The 21,875-nt window shown below is 42.8% G+C and overlaps 1 protein-coding gene across 8 annotated transcripts in view; it reads left to right on the top strand.

Annotated features, from left to right (window-relative positions):
• The window catches only part of LOC100868461 (dystrophin), a 410,667-nt gene that overhangs the window by 122,854 nt on the left and 265,938 nt on the right, over positions 1 to 21,875 (top strand). For all 8 annotated transcript variants that reach the window (XM_086912122.1, XM_086912124.1, XM_086912121.1 and 5 more), the window contains 3 exons: positions 4,374 to 4,585; positions 6,508 to 6,662; positions 6,912 to 7,101. In XM_086912122.1, the coding sequence (XP_086768248.1) occupies positions 4,374 to 4,585; positions 6,508 to 6,662; positions 6,912 to 7,101 (557 nt within the window). The remainder of the gene's footprint in view (positions 1 to 4,373; positions 4,586 to 6,507; positions 6,663 to 6,911; positions 7,102 to 21,875) is intronic.

Below are 21,875 nucleotides of genomic sequence, written 5' to 3'. Positions count from 1 at the left end.
GCTCGACTTCGATTTTCCGCCAAAGTAATCGCGATGCATTTGCTCTTCCTCTTCTTCGTCGTTTCATTTTCTCTTCGTCGTTCGCTTCCTCGTTCGTTCCTTTGCATTTGATCGATTTCAATCGGGAATGCCTCTCCCTGCCAGCCTCGCTTTGCCAGGAGGCCGCCAATTTGAATATATTAAGCGATTCATCTGAATTTAATAGGGGAGGCATCGAGGCAATAAAAGGCATGCGAGGTTGGAGCCTGCCTGTTGTGTAGTACTGGCTACACGACTCGCATTTTCTTATACGTCGCGTCGACCCTTATACCTCGTCGACACGGTTTTCGTATATATCCTTGAACGAGGTTTTGTGTACGGGATGTTAATATATTCATGAGACACCTTTGGTTAAGTTGATTCGAAAATAAACTCAAAAGTCGGCTCGTTCATTACGTTACCGGTAATTTAAGTTAACCCTGTCCTCTCGTTCTCTCCTCTCGCTTTATCCGGCCGCAAAATTGACCCTTTCACGAGGATGGCCACTGTGCCACACCGTCGATGAACACACCGTTGTCGCAGGCACACACTGAGAGAGAAACTTTTTGGTGGAAACAAAAAGTGTGTCGTTTGCCCTCCAGCGAAAAGAAACGTTTAATTCGATCACTGAAGAACTGAGAGAAGAAAATTAGCTGGATATAATAAATCTTTACTCCTCGCTTTTATTTGATCGCTCGTAAAAGAGATTAGAGTTGGCCCAAATTGATGTTCGAATAATCCTTAAAATATCCTTGCGTTTATTTTAAACCTTCTAATGCCGCGTTTTAATCAACTTTGGAATATTTCGATTCATCCTGATTTCCATCACGACAGAATTCCGTTCGGTATTTTTGAGCGTAGAGGCGCAATTCGATTGCGCAAACACAGTGCAATCATCGTGGCGCTCGCAATACAAAGTTGGCTCCGGTAGGGTAGGTCGGGGTTTGGCCCTCTCCAGGGAACGGACGACGATCGTTAGTTATGGTCACGCACACCTCCACAGAGTATGAGGTGGTCGACGATTCGATTGACACACCGCTCGTTCTATGCGGATTAAGCGCGGTTGATAAGGTGTATCTGTAATTTAGGCTCGCGTTATCCGAGCGGAACGTTTTTATTTACCTTATTTACATGCTTTTTGCACGAAGGCTCAGATTATTTATTACAGGGATCACGGCCAAGATTAATTTAATATTCCACCGTATTTTCGCGGCTCGAATATTTTTATTGTATACAGTTTTTACAACTGGTATGACGGATATATATATACATATGGATGAGATTGCATTATGTACGTGCATCATATAATAAAACTGGCGGAGGCCAGGTTGATTAATTAATTAATTGATATAGTTGTGGGTAAATTATGAATGAAATTCACGAGTTATTTAGATAGTTGCTTAAGTAACATAACATATTGTTTATCGAATGTATAATGGGGTAAAATGGGGTTGGTAAATTGGTTCGCTAATTATGTTAGTTGTTGCAAGCAAAATCGAGCGAATTATTAAATAAATAAATTACAACGAGTTAACTCTTTTGGAAGCGGAAGCTTTCTTAAATTCGAATTCAAATATTATTTCGTTAAATTTCAAGTATTCAAATATTATATAAAAAGCAGAATTGTGTCCAATTGATCGTAACACGATGCGAGAGTGAGTTGGTTGGACAAAATTGAAATTTTAAAAGTGACATTCGCTAATTCAGCGGCGCTGTTGGCTCGCTCCCCCCCCCTCCCCTCCCTCCCCAAGTTGAAGGGTGTACGTGCCATCTTTAATGTCCCATCGAACACTTGTCACGCTTGTGACACGAGTTCAAAAGGGTAGGGCACACCGGGGTCTGAGAGTCGTGTAAGGGGTCGATGAGAGCGAATTGCTCTCGTAATAAGTCATCGAGAGCAGCCGCTGGGAGACAACGTCCTCGTCTTTTGCTCGGCACCCCTTTGGAGAGAGGGAGAGGCTAAGGTGGGGTGATAGATCAAGCCACTTTACTTCCGGTCCCGGGATCCCTAGGATCCCTCACGTAGTCGGCGCTTCTCCCTCTTTAGTTGGCGGCATTGGTCTGCCATGCGTGGTTTGTCGGATTATATCAGTCCACGAGAATAGCATATGCTTCCGGTTACGTGCGAATGCACTTCGATCGTAATTCTTTGTTCCGTGTCCGCGGGAAAATTAGCCACGGTGATGTATCGATGCGGACAGTGATCGATCGAGACGACGTTTTCGTTTCGATTCTGAGGGATAGGATGGATTCGAGATTGGAGGGGAAAAAAAAAAAAAAAAGGCGGAGGAAAATTTAGAAATCGGATATCAACGAATTTTGTTTGATTCGCTTGTGTATTCGCAAATCGATCGATTCAATATAATGGGAAAAATATTTCGTGTAAAGTATTACAAATGTGTCGATGATAATTTCTAAAAATTGTTTTCGTTTTTTCAATATGTACTCTTCGGTTTCGAAAAATTTATAGGTCTCTATTTCATTTTAAATTGTGCTACTGTCTGGTTTTAACGGTGGGAATCCGTGAATGTTTGCGCGAAAATTTGTCTTCCATTGTAACAGCCCGATAGATTGTCGTTTTCGAATATTATTACACGCGTTTATTGGCCACCGTCGAATCTGATATATCTTCCTTTCTTCGACCATTATATATCCACTGGAAAAAAAAAAAAAAAATTCATCGGCGTACTAACAAATTCCGCCAACAATAGATAGCCTCTTGTTCAAAGTAACGAATATAACGCGATCAAATCGTCGAAGCTACGCCTTCAACCATTTTGATCCATCAAAAGTGTTTCGAGGGTTTAACACTCTGAAATTACGTTGTTTTCGTTTTTAGCCTCGGTCCTGTTCTCCGGTATCCTGTCGCGAAACATCGTACACATGCGTTGCATCATCAAAGGTACACTATATATATATATAATATCCCATTGTGCAGAGTTGTCCACGCGTGGTAATTCTGTTGTTACGGATGTTGAAACGTTGCCAATGCTTTTGCACCCTCCGCTTTTCAAAGCTGCGCCGTTCTTCCCTCCGCTAAGCTGCTCCACGTTGGACAGTTTCCAGCTGATTCCTCGTGTCTGCCGCGCGAATTTTCAACCTGGATTTTACCTTTCGGAGAAGTGGTGGTGTTCTTGAAACAACGGCCACGTGCCAACGGCCCACTTTCTCACTGCTCGATTAACGAGCCTCTGTACACGTCTCTCTCTCTCTTTCTCTCGAGTTGGAGTCGCGTGTCGGAACGTTTAATAACCCGCGAATAATATCAATTGTGCGGCCCCATCGATTATTCAAAGCTTTGTTTTAAAATCACAACCACCGCCCTTCCGTTTTCCCCAACGTTTGCTCGCAAATGAAATTATTTCACGAGCAAATTGAACGATCGATTAATCGAATAGATTCCACGATAGGTTTTATTTATTCATACGCTCCCTTTCTTATCTTATTCTTCGATGACGGGATGAAAGTTCAATCAACCTTTTTGAATCGTTCCTCGGATAGGAATCGACCGAGCGATCACTAAACGCGAGCACTCGCGAGTTTTATCCGTACGTATATATATATATATATATATATTTTTATCCTCTGTTCTGCGGATAAAAGGCAGATTCGTAATATAAAAATGAATTTCTAACGAGAAACAGATTGAGTTCGTTCCCTTTGTCACTGGCTTTTTTAATAATCCCGTATGTCCCTTTAACAAGTTAATTCTTTTAACGAGTTATTGCGTGCGTGTATTTTCCCCCCCTTTTTTTTATCTCGCAGAAGAAGAACATGCGATCGTATCTCTTGCTCACCGGACGTGGTAGTATTTTACCTCACCTGGTCTGATGCTAAACGCATAAATCATCACCTGTCCTGGAAAACGGTCGCTTTAGTAGTAGCTATCTTTAGTAGCTATCTACGTCAAAGACAACTCGACGTTTCAACTCAATCTCGAAACTTTCAACGATCATCGTTTATCGCCAATTATCCCGTAACGAGACCGAGACTCGTGTCGCCATTAATATTGATACTTGATCACGCGTTTACGAGCATTTTTCCCGGAATGTTCGTATTATACACGAAATATTTATATAAATTACACGCTCGCGACTAATAAATTCAATTCTCTTGACGCACGATTTAAACGAGATATTATTTCTAATACATTTTCTCTCTTTCATTTTCGTTTTAAAAAATTACCCTTCAAGTATTAACACTTTTCTTCGACGCGTCGAATCATCGCGTTGCCCCACGCGCAATGGGACACAGGAGAGAAAAAAAAAAGAAATCATTCTTTTGGTTGGCAAACATTCGAGACGTGTAACAGTTATAGAGGAGAACGTTTGAAAACGGCCCGATTGTTGTTTCAGTTACGAAGCTGAGGGAGCATTGGGACGAGATGAACTCGAAAATGATGCAGAGGAAGACGGAGTTGGACGCGATGCTCGGGGACAGCCAGCGATACGAGGCGAAAAGGAACGAGGTGGAGGTCTGGTTGGCGCGAATGGAAACTCGGCTGGAGAAAATGCGGGCCGTCGGCCACACCGCCGACGTTCTCGAGGCGCAGCTCCGGGAACAAAAGGTATATATATATATATATTTCTCTCTGTCTCTCTCATTTTTCTCCCCCCTTTCTCGAAACCCTGCCTGCTTTCCATATTAACCCGTCGAGTCGCGGGAAACCGACCACTCCTCCTCGAGGATCGCCCTCTTTGTCTCTTCTTCGTCCCTCGACGATGGACGGAAGACGGTTTGATCGCGGCAATTCGCGTTGATTAGCTGGAGGATAGTTGGTGGAGCCATCCGGGAATTCGACGCATTGGTGAAACCGATGGGTAAACGAGTTTAAATCGTTATAGACGATCGATTTCGATCGTGGATCCTGTATGTACGTGGAAAGATATATTTTCTTTAAAACACCGTTTCAAATGATTTGTTCGAAAATGAGACGAAGAGATGTCTCTGTGACTGTGTATCGAATGGTTGGCGGATCGAGTGGTTCTTTCATTTAATTGGTAAAGGATATTTATTACAATTTATTCCATTATTTCCATTATCTCTTTCGGATAATGAGACTCGATTGTTATATACACTTCTTAACATTCTGGAAACACTCTCGTCATTTATAAAAAGAAAAGAAAAGAGAAAATAAGTAATAACAATTTCTCGACGAGTATTATAAATTTCGTATCGCCATCAAGAAGACGGGTTGCGATAATCTCGCGATCTAATTGCATGCCGTCAGAAAATTACGCAAACGACGGGATAAAGCTTCTTCTTCCCCGGTATAATCTAACCGGCGAGTCGGTTGCCATTGCGATCGTTCGAGAGACGGGAGAAAAAAAGAAGAAGAAGAAGAAGAAGAAGAGAAATAGATACGTAAAAAGAAAGGGCCGCGGGCTAGAAGGTTCGTTACAGGCCGCGACCGCGATTAAAGGGAACGAACGAATCGGTATTCATCCCGGTAGCAGCTAGTAACCTCTTTTTAGCCAACGTTCCGCTTTGGGTACCGGAATAACGCGACTGGTCGGGGGGAAAAATGGCCGAGCAGAGGGAGAAGAGGAGTTGAAGGGGGGTAAAAGGAACGGCCAAAGTTCCAATCAACGCGAGATCGTGTAGCGCGTCACGCAATTCTGTTTACATTCAAAAGAGTCGAATGAGATATTCATGGAATAATTTATTTCGCCGAGGAACGTTGTATCTTTGGCATATCTTCGCCCGGGCTTCACCTCGTTTCTCTACCTTTTCTATCTATTTTTTTTTTTTCTCTCTATTATTCCCCCTTGCTCCTCTCCTTTTTTTCCTCTCCTCGTGTCGATTCCCCTCGCGGTCGAATTATCGTCGTTCGTTCGCTTGTAACAATAGGAGAGGATAGGAAATTATAGAGGAGCCATTACCGTTAGATCGATGAGAAAGGTGCGTCTTGTTTTATCTCGTACATTTTTCCTCCTCCTTCGATGTTTGAATGACTTTAAGAAGGACGATACTTTTGGAAATATCGTTTATTCGGTTAATGATCAACGAGAGAATATTTCGTGTGTTTCGAAAAACTTGACTTTTTTTCACATTCAGAGATTCTGTTTCTCGATACGTTACATTTTTCCCGTCTCGTTTCTCTAATTCTCCATGTTTTGTTCCCTTTAACACGGTAAAGTGCCTATCGACGAAAGCGGTTCGTTTCGAGAGTTAAAATCCAAGATAATTCGTTGGACGAGCGCGACACGAACAAGAAGACGTTTTCTGGTTCGACGGTTTAATCTGGATTATCGTAAGTTTTATCGACGCGAATCGGTCGCCGCGCCGCGTTCAAATAAAACTTTTCCACCGGTATAAAAGTTGGAAAGGGGAGAGTCGTCTTTTCCACCTTCCTCTCAAGATTTAAGTTGCGCGAGTTATCGAGAGGGACGCGAGTTTTCGATGGACGACGCACTCGAAAGCGGGCCGCGAGATAAGTTTACCGCCTTTCCCCCCTTGTTCCTATTTCATCGCCTCTCGTGCTTGCAGTCGTTCCACGCCGAGCTCCACCAGTACAAGCATCAGATCGAGCAGTTCAATCAGCTCACGCAGAAGCTGATCGCCGTCTATCAGGAGGACGACACGACCCGCGTGAAAAAGATGACGGAGACCATCAATCAGAGATACAACAACCTCAACACCAGGTATATATACCTTTAGATTTTAGATTTTGCATCTCTGTTCGTTCTTTAAAATAAACGAGCACGAATAATATAGAATTTATTCATTTCGATATCGATTCGTTCTGGAATAAAATTTGCTCGAATTTCTCTTTTTCCTTTTTCCCCTCCCTCATTCGAGGAGAGATTGGAGAATAGAAATTCGATCGAATTGAGAGACACTATTTGAAATAGAATCGGTGACGAGGCTGTATCTTATTAAATCCTTCTCAGCATCATCAATCGAGGAAAACTGCTTCACTCCGCGATGAACTCCCTCCACAACTTCGACCGGTCCCTGGACAAGTTCTTGGCTTGGTTGAGCGAAGCCGAGTCCTCGATGGAGGGACTGGAGGCGGAGGCCGATCGGCTAGGCGGGCGACGAGACCAGGGTGCGCTCAGACGACCGCAACATCAGCTTAAGGTAAGTCCCATTTTTGCTTTGCATAAGAATTCGCGTGATTTCCTCTGTTTGTCGATCGAAACATGGAGCGCGTCTTAAGAGGAATTAGAAGAATTAGAAGAATGAAAATCTTTATACCAACCGTATAAAAATTTATTTATTTTTTCATTCAGCTCGAGCTTTTATTTTTCAAATAAGATTATCATTACTTCGAAACGTGACACCATGAATGACGCGGTTGGGAACGCGCGAGGAAGGATAACACAAATCAGCCACCAGGTTTCGAACGTAAACCTGGTTGGACACGATTCGAGTCTGGTTAGGTCGTAACATTCCTCGAGACGATGGTGTAACGGTGGTGGTCAAGAAACAAGATCTGTATGGGTCGTGTGTTGACTTGAAAAGGTTTTACGGCTTCGATTGATTGCCATAAAAGTATGTCGGAGGTAGCAGGCTACCTACGTCTCGGTCTACCTCCTATTAAAAGGAAGACGCTCGATATCGGATATCGGAGTATAACGTAGTATCGGTCCATCGATTTCTGTGCCAAACTGGTTTGTTACGTTATGTTACGTTATGCGAGTTAACGATATTTGGGGTAAAGGAAAGTAAAAAGAAAGGGATCGCAAGAATTCGCAAATTTTTCAATCGATCGATTCATTTCTTCAAACAGTTTCTTTTTTTTTTTTTTTCTTTAATCGAAGGAAATTTATTTCTTCGCTAGTCGAGTTTTTAAAATACACGTTGCGACCTGTTACTCGTCTGGCAACAAACTAGTTTCGTTAAACAATCGGAACTTTTTCGCGATAATTTTTAACACGAGAAAACTTGAATTTTCTACATGCTCGTCCGGTATAGCACGAAGCTAAACGAGTTCAAGTACGCAGTTACTCCAGTTTAAAAAACAAAGTTTTATCCAAATAACAGTTAACAGTTTCGAGTATTAAGCAAAACTACCCTAAAAAAGTACATTTTTAGTTTTTATCCAAATATCCATTTTCAACGAAAAATAGCGTATTGTGGAAAGTGTAACGAGAGAAGTGGAACGGAGAATCTACTCGAAAAGAAAAGATGTGTCGGTCGTGATCGTGTTAAACCGATTAATCGATGATAAATGGCCTATAAAATTCAGAGATCGTAAAATCCTGACACTCCAAAACTTCCCCTCCCCTCCTCAAAGATTTATTCTCCAACGATACGAAATCGGACCATCCACCCTTAAATACTTTAATACCCTTAACTTGAAACTTTAAAACGTTTCTTTCCAAAACTTTTTCCATATCCATGTTTCTAATAACGCGTTATCTCTCTTGATGTTGAAATTTCTTGCACGGCAATTTCCAAATAAAATTATTCGAAACTCTACTCTTCTACCAACAATTGAACGCATGTTATATCGTGTCGAAGATGACGTCGATGATTTTCTTCTTTCGAAAACGTTGGAGGATAGGAGGATGTATCGTTGAAGGGATGCAAAAAAGGCATTGTTTAAATAATAACAGGAGGGAGGGAGGAGGGGTGAGGAGGTGACAAGAAGGTTAACCAATCCATTCGAGTAACGAGTTCGTGATGATCGAAACGAGGGCCGCCCTCCTCCCCCTTCGAATACGTCTGTTTACAATTCCGCGGAACCGATGGACCGTTCGCCGGGTCAAATTGATATTGCAGTGTTACCCGCCACGGCCTATTGCACCATTTCGATGAAATTAATCCACAACCTGCCCCCGCGTAACGAACAAACGGCACGCGATTCCGGGAAATTAGCTTATAATATTGTTTGTCCGCCCATACATTAGCATTCTTTCTCTTCCCTCCTGCTTTATTTCGTGCTTTCCTCTCCTCGATCCACGGTTATTGACTCGTTTCACGGAGAAGAGTCCAATTTTGGACGCTTGGGTTGCGTTATGGATTTATTAGGGCAGGCTTGTGTATTTTTTAATTTTTTTTTTTTTTTTTTTTTTTTTTGCAATTTGGAGCTGTATATATATTTTGTATTTTTATGGTCGTTTATACTCGATTGACAAGTCGTGACATTACTATTCTATTTTTGACGAAATTGTACACACGTGGAGATAACCTTTGACACGGTCAAAAATCAATTTTTATAGTTTCGGTTTTTTAAATACAACATCGTAATGGTTTCGTGAGCAAAATTTTAAATCGCGAAATATTCGGTTTTTAAATTTTAATGCTTCGTAACCAGAAAAATACAAATCGAACAAAATTGTGCATTTTGTTATCCTGCCTTACAATAGGGATTTTTCGTTAAAAAATTCAGAATTGAAGAAAGCGTTGGATAAACATCTTCAACTTTTCAGATTTCGCGTATAATTTCAAGTCGTAAAGTTTTCTTGGAGGGTGTGAAAATTTTCGTGCCCCTAAAAAACGAAAAAACTGTCGTCTCGAAAGCATAAATGGCCTTCTATCCACGCGCCTCGGCAATTTCCAATTTCCCCATTTTCCATTTTCATTTAAAGTTATTACCGACAAATGAACAGGGGCGTAAATTTTCAATGACGGAACAACCCCCATATCGTGGAACGCGAAATGTAATTTCCATGCACCTCATCGTCGAACAGACGGCGGCGGCGGCGGCATTGATTATTCGATAAACAGTTGGATAACTGATTGGAATCAATCACTAGATAAATCCCCGAGTATAGGGGACGAAAGGAAAATCGGCTGTGCGGCTTCCACGCTGTCCAACCACTTGTCCAATAATAGCGATCATTGAAAATCAATGTTATTTGCCTGTGTAACCTGATTATATCTACGCGTTCCAACGCGTAATAACAATTATAGTTGGCTCTATTTCAATCACGCGTTCTCGCCTTTCTCTTATTTCCGGTTTGCGGCGGCGGGGGGGGGGGGGGGAAAGAGAGGAGGGTTACGTGCCCACTTTTATTCCAATTTTCATCTCGATTCTTTTTTTTTTTTTTCTTTTTTTTTCTTTTTTGAAGCAAACGTCAACGGTTCATTTATCGTTCGATTCACGTCTGTTTGCTGCCCCTCGTTCTTTCGCAATTGGCAATTTATCGAATTCATTTCATATACGACCGTTCCGAAAAACGTAACATCGCTTGTCCCTGGGATCGGAAAATAATATGCACCGTTTCGTAATTAATCGGGATCCCATCGTTAATTTCACGCGGTACGATATCAATTTTCGTCGATGTTTCATTGAAATTATCGCGAATATGAAACTTGTATAATTTTTTTTTTACTTACGAACTTCTTTAAAATAGATATTTAAAAGTGCGTGCAATTGTGAAGAGAAATCTAAAATCTAAAATCTAAAAAACCTTCAGTGGATCCGGTGAATCCGTCAAAATAATTGTCCCTTTACGACGCATTTCGACAATTTCAGAATTCCATTTCATATTTCGCGCGAAGAATATAAAGAAACAGAAAGAAACACGGAAGTCACGAAAGCTCGATTCGATGAGGCAAAATGACAATCGTTGTAAAGTCGAGAGACGAGAGATTTTGCGCCCGCCAAAGAGGATTAAACGTGGCCCTTTATCTTGTCGGATTTCTATATATCCTTCGGACAATTAACAACGGATGGAACAATGGCGAACGTTGGAATCACCGAAGCACACGTCGTGTTTGTTAACTTCGTTGATGCAGCGCGAAAATGTTGCGGTTGAAACTGTATCCAGTTGTTACCGATGCCTCTGCCTCGATTGCAAACAGGAATTAATTTCGAACGCTGCTACTCGAGATGCACGTCCAGAGATGCGGCGTTGTGGTGGATCTAAATCGACAGATGCATCCATACTTCACCTTGATCACCAAGCTCCTAGGATCGATCATCTTACCTTACTCCAGATTAATGACTTTCGATCAATCGCGTTCCTTAATGAATTATGGAAAATATGGATTTCACATTGATTTCGGATTTAATAGACTGTGTTCGTGTTCCCTCAGATTCCATCGAAGAGAAAAATCGTCAATGATTTCAAGGCCTGTCGTTGAGACCAACAAAACGCAAACATGTTCACCGATTCCAAACCGGGAATAACGCCGTTTAACAAGCGTTCGGCCGCCCCCTCTCCCTCCTTCACCCTTCATGCACGCGTAACAGGGCGTGGGCCACAAATTACATCCCGGTGACTAATGCCACCTGGACAGCTGCTTCCACTCGTTAAACTCGCGAGGTGGTTGCCGCTTTATCGATTGCCCATTCGTAATAAAACGAAACGCCTTTTGCCAACGTTTCTTCGCCGTTTCCCCGCCATCGGTGTTTCTTGCCTCTCGAACAGGGTTGCCATAGTTTCGTCGATCGAATTCGCCGAATCGAGCCAACGAACCAACATATTTCCTCGATCTTCGTATTCTTGCAACGGCAAAGGAACAACAATGCCTCCCTCCCTCCCTCCCAAGGTTGTCGCTACTAATGACTCCAAGACAGCCAAGTAACTCGAGGGTAACTCGACGTGCATGCATAACGTCTTTCGAGAACGCATCCCCTGGAATTCCTAATACCCACACCGTCGCGACCTGTGTGTGCATGAATTGCGATTTGTCGGGGTCGAGTTATGGCCGTCCGATATTGGATCGTGTCTAGAATTGGATCGAAACGGGGTCTCGTATCTCTCTCTCCTCCCCCGGGATCGGCAAATAAATACACGGAAGGATCCAGGATTCTTTTTACGGTATTAATATTTACGCTTCGGGGATCGAAGGATCGTCGAGCCTTTGGGGAGGCGGTACGATATTCGGGATGTGATCCGGCGAGGTTACGTTTTTCTCGGGGAATTCGTTAGAGTTTGTACTCTCGAATCTCGCTCTCTTCGGAAACGAACGTATATGGGATAAGTACGAGACGATGTATAACGTAAAACGGGAGGAGGGAAATAGGCGAGTGCGTGGAACGAAGCGCGAGAGACGGTTTCCCTGGAAAGATTATATGCCTCAGTCAAGGCGAAACATCAAAGGATACGGGTTACTTTTTCATCAAAGCATATCTTTCCAATGATATGGTATTATATTAAAAAAAAGAAGAGAGAAAAAAGGAAAAAGAAAAGTGGCGAAGCGGTTAGAAAATCTGTTACATAAGATAAATCATTCTCTCCGTTTACTTTAATCTATCGTTGGAAAATTTGTCAAATAACCGAAAATATCCGCAAGATTCCGAATATTTTCTGAAATAACAAGAAGAGAAGAAGAAAAACAATTACGAATCTTCTCGAAATCGTTCTAGATGGGGGGCAAGTGGATCTCCGAATTTCGAACGGTGTCTCGCGTCGAGTCGCGTTTCCAGTTCGCCTCTTGCCATTTCGCAGTGGCGTGGCTCGAGTTCGATGGATTTGCGAACCGTTTTCCACGGTAAAAGTAGAGTTGATCGATCGAGAGAAGAGGCGCAACAACGCTTACGTGACCTGAACTTTCGTCTCTCGCCAACCTTGCTTCCCCAGGTTCGACAAACAGGCGGCACGTTCATCTATTCTCATATTCATGGTAAACACACCATGAATACTACGTACGCTCTGGCTCGTTAAATCAAGCCTACCGTGGCTAATTCGCTTTAACGCAATTTCGCCCGGTTTTTATTTTTTTTTTATTTTTTTTTTTTCATTTTTTTTTTTTTTTCCTCTCCTTTCCCCAACGCGACCAACCAACAACCCTCCCCCTCCCCCCCCCCTCACACGGCCGCTCCTTCGCGGCCCGACACCCTTGCCGGGCACAAATGGGACGTACAAAATTGCACTCGACCGGAGTAACGAATTCCCCCACGTCCCCCAGGGAAGGGAGGGGAAGGGACGATGACAACGTAGCTGGACTTTTCATTCGGTCAATTTGCCCCTTTCGTCGCGCGTTAAACCGTTCGATGGCGAATTCTCGGTACCTCGAACCAACGGGGATTGCGAAATGGATTCTGAACATTTTGGGAATTCGGATTGACAAAGGGAGAGGACGTGTAGGAGGCGAATACCACGATCTTGGGGGGAGGGGTTGATATTAAACGTGTATAACGATGAAGGCTTTCTATCGGAAACTCGAGCAGTGCCGTTGATTAATAGGGAAGGGGAGGTTAGCCCGCCATGCGCGTTAATGGTTAACATTTAGTACGTGTTCCGCGTGATGTAGAGCGGTTTCTTCCTGCATTCCGTCTTCTCTCTGAAATATCTCTCTCTCTCTCTCTCTCTCTCTCTGACCGTGATGAAACTGCGTGTGTTACCTCCTAATGTTGTTTCTGCCCGTTCAATTTATCGCCGCCAGAAATATCCGCGTCTTATATATATTAAACGAGGGATACACAAGAGATAAATCTGTCCGAATTCTCGCTGTAATCCGATGGCGAAAATCTCCGATATTCGTTGAATCCGTTGTTCTAAAAAAAAAAAAAAAGGAAAAGGAAAAAAAAATGGACGAACGTTAGGGGAAGAAAAGTCGAAGCGAAAGAATTCTTTCGTTCGACGCGCGGTGGTACGCGATGAAACGAGAATGGGAAAAGTTTTTCGCAGGGGTGTGCGAAGGTCACGATAAAGGAAAAGAATCGGTTGGCCACTTTCCCTTTCTCTCTCTCTCTCTCTCTCTCTCTCTCTCTATCTCTCCTCCTTCACCGGCGAAACACCGAGCGAAGGATCGATAGAGGAACGCGTTCGTGTCGCGTCGCGGCACCTCGCGCCGACGATCGTATCCCTCGCTTCTGATATCTCCGCCCGTTGTTCTGTTCCGTTGCGTTGTAACGTTGTGGAACGCCTCGAGCCTGAATTCCTCGCGGCCAAAAAGACATCGCGGGACGGAAATTTATATAAAGCGAGGTGAGGCGAGGGAAGAAGCGTACACGCTAAATCACGACGTCAAGCTTCTCTATTTCTCTTTAACCGGCCAGAAATTATATCTAAAAAAAGCTGTGCGCGCTCGGTCTATCTTGGAAAAAGCTTGGAGCCCGTTCTCGGGCTCGTTGTTTTGCATAATCGCGCTGTCCCCTCTTTATATTTCTCTTTTCGCTTCAACAAACGCTCGTTCGGTGAACTTCGTTAGCCTTTTCAACGAAAGCGCATTAAGAATCTCTCTCGTTCTCGCTCTTTTCTTTCGCTCGTTCCTTCACTCCTCTTCTCTTCTGCTTGGTTATTTTTAAAATCGCCACGGCAATGTGCATCCAACATGTCCCTTCCTCCCCGTCACATCACGTTCGAGAAGAAAGGAAAACGCGTTTATTCAAAACGCGTATTCACTGGTCGCCCACTCTTTCGAGTTGATGTTTTTCGAGTCCTGCGTTCGATCGTTGCACATCGTATACACCGTGTAACGATGGATAATGGCTGGTTAGCAGGGTGGATTGTTCACTGGCCCGATCGGTTTTTCTTCTCCCCTCCCTTCACGGGCCACCGAGTTGTGAACAGCTTCTTCTCTCTCGATTTTTACGTGGGGTTAGGCTCGATTCCGCTCCAACTAGTTTTCATCGCGTGGCCGAAAACGAGAAACGCGGAGAACGCGGGTATATTATATATGGGTGATGAAGGAGAGAGTCTTGTAAAAATAAGGGTGTAAATAAGGGTGCAAGGGACGTGATGTGATGGTCTATCGGCAAGTTTCTCCAGTTTAGGGGGGTAAAATTCGAGAGGCGGGTGTTCGACAATGGTCACGTGTTCATCACTCCCGATCTCCACCCCTTGCGACGATAAATGGAATGCCACGGAAGCGTTTTTCTTTTTTAAATTTTTTTATCGATGCTTCCTGTTGCAAGATAATCGTGGAAACGTTTTAACGTTAAAATTTTGCAATTATCTTTTATGGAATTTTTGTGTCGTTAAATATCTTTCTCCTCGATCTCTTTTTCCACTTATTGTTATTCCCTTTTTTTTTGTTTCCCGTTTTAAAAAATAATCTTTTCGTAAATATTAGAGAAATTACGTTTTTACGAAACTTACCATAATTTTTATTATTTTTTTTTTCTCTTTTTATATCGAAAAAATGATTCAATCTCTGCTCACGTGAGCACTCTCTCTCTCTCTCTCTCTCTCGTGTGTTCCCTCCACCCTCCTAAAACTAGGTGATACGTGCGATTTAACGAGAATGGGGTTGTTCGCGATCGAAACGGTACGCGCATGCGCTCTCAGCTTCTCCAGAGGGCGGTAGTGGGCGATACTCGTGGAGATATCAAGTCGGTAATGCAGGAGGGATGATTTTACTCTCGGAAGGGTAGTTTTCTTAAACCTCGGTTACCGACTTTGGATATCGATGCTGTCTGCCTGTTCCTCGACAGAGAACAGGCCGTCGTGGCTCAGAGGAATCTTAACCGTGAGTCGATACCGGAAGTCGTTGCAAAATACTCCGCGGTTTCCACTTACCCTACACCAATAATTTTAAAATGATTCATTATCTATCCACGATCACTGTTTGCACAATTGATCGATGCAAGATACACAACGTCAGAGGATTTTTAACACGCTCTTTCGATAATAAGATATGTTTGAAGATTTTGCTAAAATATTATTCTACCTAATTTTCACGATGTTTTTTGCTCCTCTTCTTTAAATTTCGATCGATCACTCGTCGTCGTTCGACGGAATATCGTGCGTCGAATTCGAGCGACGATCGAAAGAACGTTTGATATTTCTCGACTTCGTCGACTGGCGTCGAAGAAGAATGGCATCGCGAAAGAATTCGAGAAAGATCGATGATTTGTACGCGCCGATTCACTCGCGGTCTAAATATTATCGCTTTTTCGAGATGTCATCTTCGTTGTTGTTTGTTGGGAAAAACCAATCTCGCGATAATTCGCGGCGCGAAACCAATAACTTCCGTTATCGGCGATAAATCCTCAATTGGATGAACCAATGATGCTTTTCCCACTCGACGCAATCGGATAACCAATAACGATAAATAACTCTCCATTGTGGAATTTCATTTATTTGAGCGAAGGAACGTCTCATTACACGCGTTTACCTAATTGTTTACTTGTTCCCCTTTCGTTCGTTTTACACAGCTTATCCGCCCTCTCCTTCCCCCGTTACTATTCCAGTGTCGGTCGAACAGTTGTCTTCCTCTCTCTCTCTCTCTCTCTCTCTCTTTCTTTTTTTTTTTTACGTTTCTTTTTCAACAAGCTGCAATAAAAACACGCCCTCGTAATTCACTTTTCAAAAACTGTCACGACGCGCGTAACATTTGTTCCATTTTTATCAATGTACACGCGCATTTATCTCTTCTCCATTTTTTTTTTTTTTTCTCCCGTAACACAAATCTATATTACGCACTTGTCGTTGTCATCATTAACGAAATATTTCTCTCCACCCTTTTCCTCCATTTCTTCCCGTTCACTTCAACAAAATTTACGGCATGCGCAGCAATTTTATTGAAAATTCGACTCAAAACCGATCCGTACAACTTAATCGTGGAATCGTGGTTGGGATAATCGTGGAACATTCTCGAGATCGTGGGAGATAGATCGAATCGTACGAAGGATCAAGAGGAAACGATCTTGGAGGAGGAGGGGATCGGTTAATTGAGGGGAAAAATCGCGGGAAGGTGGGTAATTCGTGAGAAGAAGAAGAAGAAGAAGAAGAACAAAAAAAAAATACACGTCGTGGAAGAAGACTTGGGAGCGTTCGTTTAAATTTATGCCCGGGAAAATTAGTTTTGTTGAATCTAGCTGAACGAGCGTACACCGAGTGGCGGCGGGTTGTAAAAGCTACGTTTATTTGCTCTAATTGCTTATGTAATTACGTGGCGGGCGAAGGCGCTTTTAATCGGTACACCTCGCGACCGCTGCAAATTAGACCGGTAATTAGACCGGGCATTCGTAGATCGGTCCTTCGTCAGGGCGGATGTACTCACTTTCTTGTTAAATTTTTTATTAGCCGACGAAAAGGAAGTTTGATGGTTCCCAATTGACTCGAGGGCTGTTGAGCCAACACATTGCTAATTATATTCGACGTTATAAGTCGATGAAATTCATCTCTTTCGGGTGTTCGTCACGTGTCATCGGCATTGAAGTCGAAGGAGAGGTGAGAAAAGTAAAAGTAAAAATGAAACTTTGATTCTGCTAGTATTTTCATATACTTATTATTAGTAATGTGTGGCAATCTTAAATGTTTTCGTGTTGGATAAATTATGGATATGTTTGTTGTTTTTTCTTTCAAATTTTAAGTTTTTGATCCCATTAAATTCTCTGTTTTCAAATTTCCTCTCGTCTTGCTCGACCGAGTAAGTGAAAAAATTATTTAATTATCTTCCATTTCCAGATCATAATTATCCGTCGTCAAACACAGGCAGGCAAGAGAGTTACGTAACTTGTTGCAATATTGCGGCACCCGAATCAATCACAATAATACGATTAGCATCGTCGTTTCTCTTTCGAATCTGTCGGTGACGATGACGATTTCTTTATCGAAGGATCGAGGATAACGTTGCGAACAGATGTCGTCGGTTGTCGCTTCAAAAAACCTCGGACAAATTATCAAACGTGTACATAAGAGAATCGTTCGAAACGGCTTCGAAGGAAAACAATTGCAAGCGCGTCTGAATTTTCGCAATTCGCAATGGTCAATGCAAATGTTGTTCCGCTTCCTCTTTTATTCACTTCTTTTATCCTAATTCGGGACAATTCTCTCGAATTAATTATCGCAATCTGTCGTCTGATCGTCGCAGAAGAAATTTGATGAAAAAATTTCTCCTCTCCACGATACATCGCGCAAATTTTGACTCGATTCGGAAGAGAACGATTCAGAGATTTCGCATCGTTTACCTCTGCAACGATCCTGTTATCTCCAGGCTACTTTTATTCCTATTTCCTGTTTTGTAGCTGTTTTATAGGGTGATACTTTTGATCGATTCTTCCAGCACATTTTCGTGGGACGCGAGACAATGTTTCCGGTTACATTCCGGGACGATATCAGCCGGTGTGTCCGTGGCAGCGTCTCTTTGTACGCTTGTTCCAAAACGGGGACAAAGCTCGCTAAACTGTCGGATAACGGTTGCAGAAACGCTGCTGCGGTGAAAAAAGAGAAGTTTAGTCGCGAGAGGGGGGGAGGGAGGGAGGGGGGGGAAAGAGAATAAAAAAGGGACAGCCAACCCTTTTTCAACCATTTCCTTCCTTTGTATTAATTGGAGTTCGTATCGTTACGCGTGCACAGTTATCCGACATTGTTCTTATTCGAGAATGAATAAAAGACAGATAGCACAGGATCCATTGTTCGAGAGACATGCTTTTTCAGATTTTGAGCGATGGATGTATGTAGAATAGATGGTTTCGGTTCGAATAAACCGAATCCGCAAAATAATGAACCGGATTATCTTGCGGATTAAATAGAGTTTCCTTCGTAAGTAAGCTTCATTCCATTCGTCAAAATAGATTATATTTATAATTTAAAACTCATTCATCGGCCAATAAAATATTTAAAATTATCCTCCAAATTTCACAGTAATCATCGCGAACCGGTTTATTTCCACGATTCTTCGTTCCAACGTTTCCGACGCATTGTTCGAATCTTCACACGAATTCATCGCGCGTTCTACGTCACGTGAAATATATTCCTCGCGTGAAATTTGTCATTCTCATTCTCTCTTCTCCATTCTGAAAAAGATACTTTTCGTTTGACCAGAAGAAATAATTAGCGCGAGCCTAGGTGCGCGAGAGTGATGTATTCTCTCTCTCTCTCTCTTCCCAAAAGTCCCGACGGTGTAAGAGCATCATCAGCGTAGAGCCGGCTGGTGGTCTCTCGGGCCAGGTAATGGCTTTGGATTCCGCGCAAAGAATTTCCCCTCTCCCTCTTCCCTTCCCATAGTTTTCGCGACTTAGTTGGCGCGAAACGAATCAAATGAAATTGCGCGACAAAGGGAAAGGAGAGGGATAGGGAAAGTGAAAAGAGAGAGAGAGAGAGAGAAAGGCTGGTGATGAAACGATGGAAGAGGAGATCACAGGGGAGGCGCGGCAAGCGGCGTGGCGCGAGAAACAGGTCACTCGCGTTCTTTTGAAAAAACGTCGACGTTTTCGATTCCCCGGGCGATTCTCGGAGGAGAGCCTCGAGAGAAGAGATAAGGAATTTTCGTTCGAAAAATCGCCAACCCTGAATACGTTGACGCATCCCCGAGGATCATCGCCGGTCCCTTTCTTTTTTCATCCCCTTTTTTACGCGGTTCGAAAGGTCGAAGGGTGACAATGCGGATAACTCGGTTGGACGCGTAAAAATATCTCGTTTCGTCGCGTTGTTTCCATCCCCCTTCTTTATCCCCTCCCCTCTTTTTTTGTTATTCAATGGGCGAGACGGATTAGGGGCTCTCGAGGGATGGAAAGGGCGAGGAGGTGTAGTTTTGTAGGGCGGAAAATATCAGCGAAACCGGTGACCGGACCGCGGGGAATTACCACCGCGTGGTGGAAAATGCGGAAAACTGAAATAATTCAGCGAGACGCAACTCGAGTCCCCAACTCGGTTGGTTAATCTACGTCCAACTGGCGGGACCCGGTTCGTTGTTTTCGACGACGGTCGGTCACTCGAGTCGCCTCCAATCTTATTATTATCGTCGTCGAAATTATATTAAGTTTGCAACTCGATTCGTCCGTTCTTCGAGTTGTTCCCGAGTTATTTCGCGCAGTTTAGCGCGGGGACGAAAACTTTGCTGGAAACGGCCGCCTCGTGAAAAATTACCAAGAGAAAACTCGATTTATTAATCGCTTCACGTCTTATTAATATTATACGAATAATTCAAATTAATTTCTGCCTGGAGTAGAGAGCGGAAAAATTGCCGCGATATTAGAGAATTCTATTGATCCGGTTGAATCAAATCGACAAGTTTTCTCAAAATCGTCCAAGGTTTAATTTCCCGAATTTTAAATTAATTCTCCTCGGTCCGAAAGATCGATCGAATTTTGCAATATTATTTATCGATCTCTCGTAATCGTTCGAAAACGCAACGTTCCCCGAAACATTCGTCAAAGATGGTTGGGAAGAATATCTTTATATTCGAATATACGCGGAACGAGGCAAAACGAACGATAGAAAGATAGGGGATGAAGCCATCGGGGCACGCGAATGAAAAAAGAAGAAGAAAAAAAAAAAAAGAAAACAGGAGGACGCCCAGGGCGTTTAGATACAGCTCTCTTTCTCTCTCTCTTTCTCTTTCTCTCTCTCTCTCTCTCTCTCTCTCTCTCTCTCTCTCTCTCTCTCTCTCTCCGTTTCTCTCTTCGCTTTATTTAAATTCCACGCCTGGATGTTCCGCGGTATGGCTATAAAAGGAGTCGAGGGAATGAATACGGGAGTAACTATCGGTGGTGGGAAAAAAAATTGTTGGCCGCGTCTTTGGAAGCCAAGAGGAAACAAGAGGAAGCTCTCTCTCCCCACTTTTGAAAGGAAGCTAACTAACTGGGTCGCGCGTATTACCATATTCAGTCCCCAAGTTTTTCCGAGTTATAGCGAGAAAAGGTGGACGATTTTGGACGCATCGATCGAATCACACTTGTTTCTTCAAGCAATACGATCTTAACTCGGATTGGAGAAAGATACTACGATGATACGACTCTTCCTTTCGATTTTTTTTCTTACGGATTTCTCGCTTTTGTTACGATCACTCGCGGTAATGAGAATTGTCGAGAGTTTCTTTTTTTTTTTTTTTTTTTTTTTTTTTTTGTAATGTAACTGGAAACTTGGTTTTTCCTCGAGTTTTCAAAGTTCGGAGGAAGTTGAATTTTCCACGCGGTCTCAGTTTTGCCAGAGAGATAAAAATGGAAATCTTATAACTTGGAGGCGTGTAATTATTGAACGAGTTTGCGATATGTTATTCTTAAGATTTTAACGTGGAGTTAAATTTAACGGAGTGTTGAAAATTATAATTATTAAATTTTACGTGAAAATATACTCGAAAATAACCTTTTTCATTTTGCGAAATGCGAATGGTTTGGATATAGAAATTGCGAATTACGAGATGGCAAGGGAACAATCCTAAATTATTAAAATTGTAAATGAAAACACGATTTGGAAAATGTATAGAGGAGTGTGCTCTATGTTTTCGAAAAATGCTGCGTTTGAACAGGAATTGTAGCTGGAAAATTGGGGGTTCGATTGAAAATCGAGCAGATTCGTCAAGAATCGGATTTTTGAAAGAAGAAAAACCAAACGTCGAAACTCTTGATGTTGTCCAACGAGGATTAAGATGGTAGAGATCGAGATTGAGTGGAAGTGTCTCGATATCTCGAAGATCGAGATTGCGGGATATGATTCGTGGCGACACTGTGACCCGGAGACGCGATGCTATCGAGTCGACAACCGAATAGGATTCCAACTTCGTAAACATTGGCTCGGTTATCCTCGATCTAGTCGCATCTCGTGATTCCAGTTTCCGCGCTATTGGCCCATTTATAATTATTCGTCTCGTTTCGAACGAATTTATACACGACAATCTAATATTCCAATTGCTCGTACCTTGCATTCGATCTCATTCCCCCAATTTTTCCCTCCCCTCCTTTTTTTTTTTTTTTTTTAACTCTATCGCGTGGATCGATCAATTAGTAAATGGAACACGTAGGCGTAGACGAGAGTTGGATCGTGCATCTTTCATCGGGACCAATCACACTTTGTAACTGGGACGATGCATCGATCCATCGTTAATACGCGTAGAAAGAAATTCGCTTTTGCTTTAGTTGGGTGAAAAAAACCGGTGGCGCAGCTCCATTTTTATCGCGGTGGAAAAAGTTTTTGGCGAAGCTGGCGCCGCTCTTTTCCATCGACGCGGGATAAACCGTCCCGCGGAACACGGTTACCAAACGTTTTACTCTCGAATAACTTTTCACCTTCCTTCGATCATTCGACCCCATTTGTTTGCATTCTCCATGATGCTTTTTTTAAATC

This window comes from Apis florea, unplaced genomic scaffold (assembly GCF_048593485.1).
Source record: "Apis florea isolate Af1SG1 unplaced genomic scaffold, ASM4859348v1 contig_3367_pilon, whole genome shotgun sequence".
NCBI lineage: Eukaryota > Metazoa > Arthropoda > Insecta > Hymenoptera > Apidae > Apis > Apis florea.
This window is presented reverse-complemented; position numbering and strand designations above follow the sequence as displayed.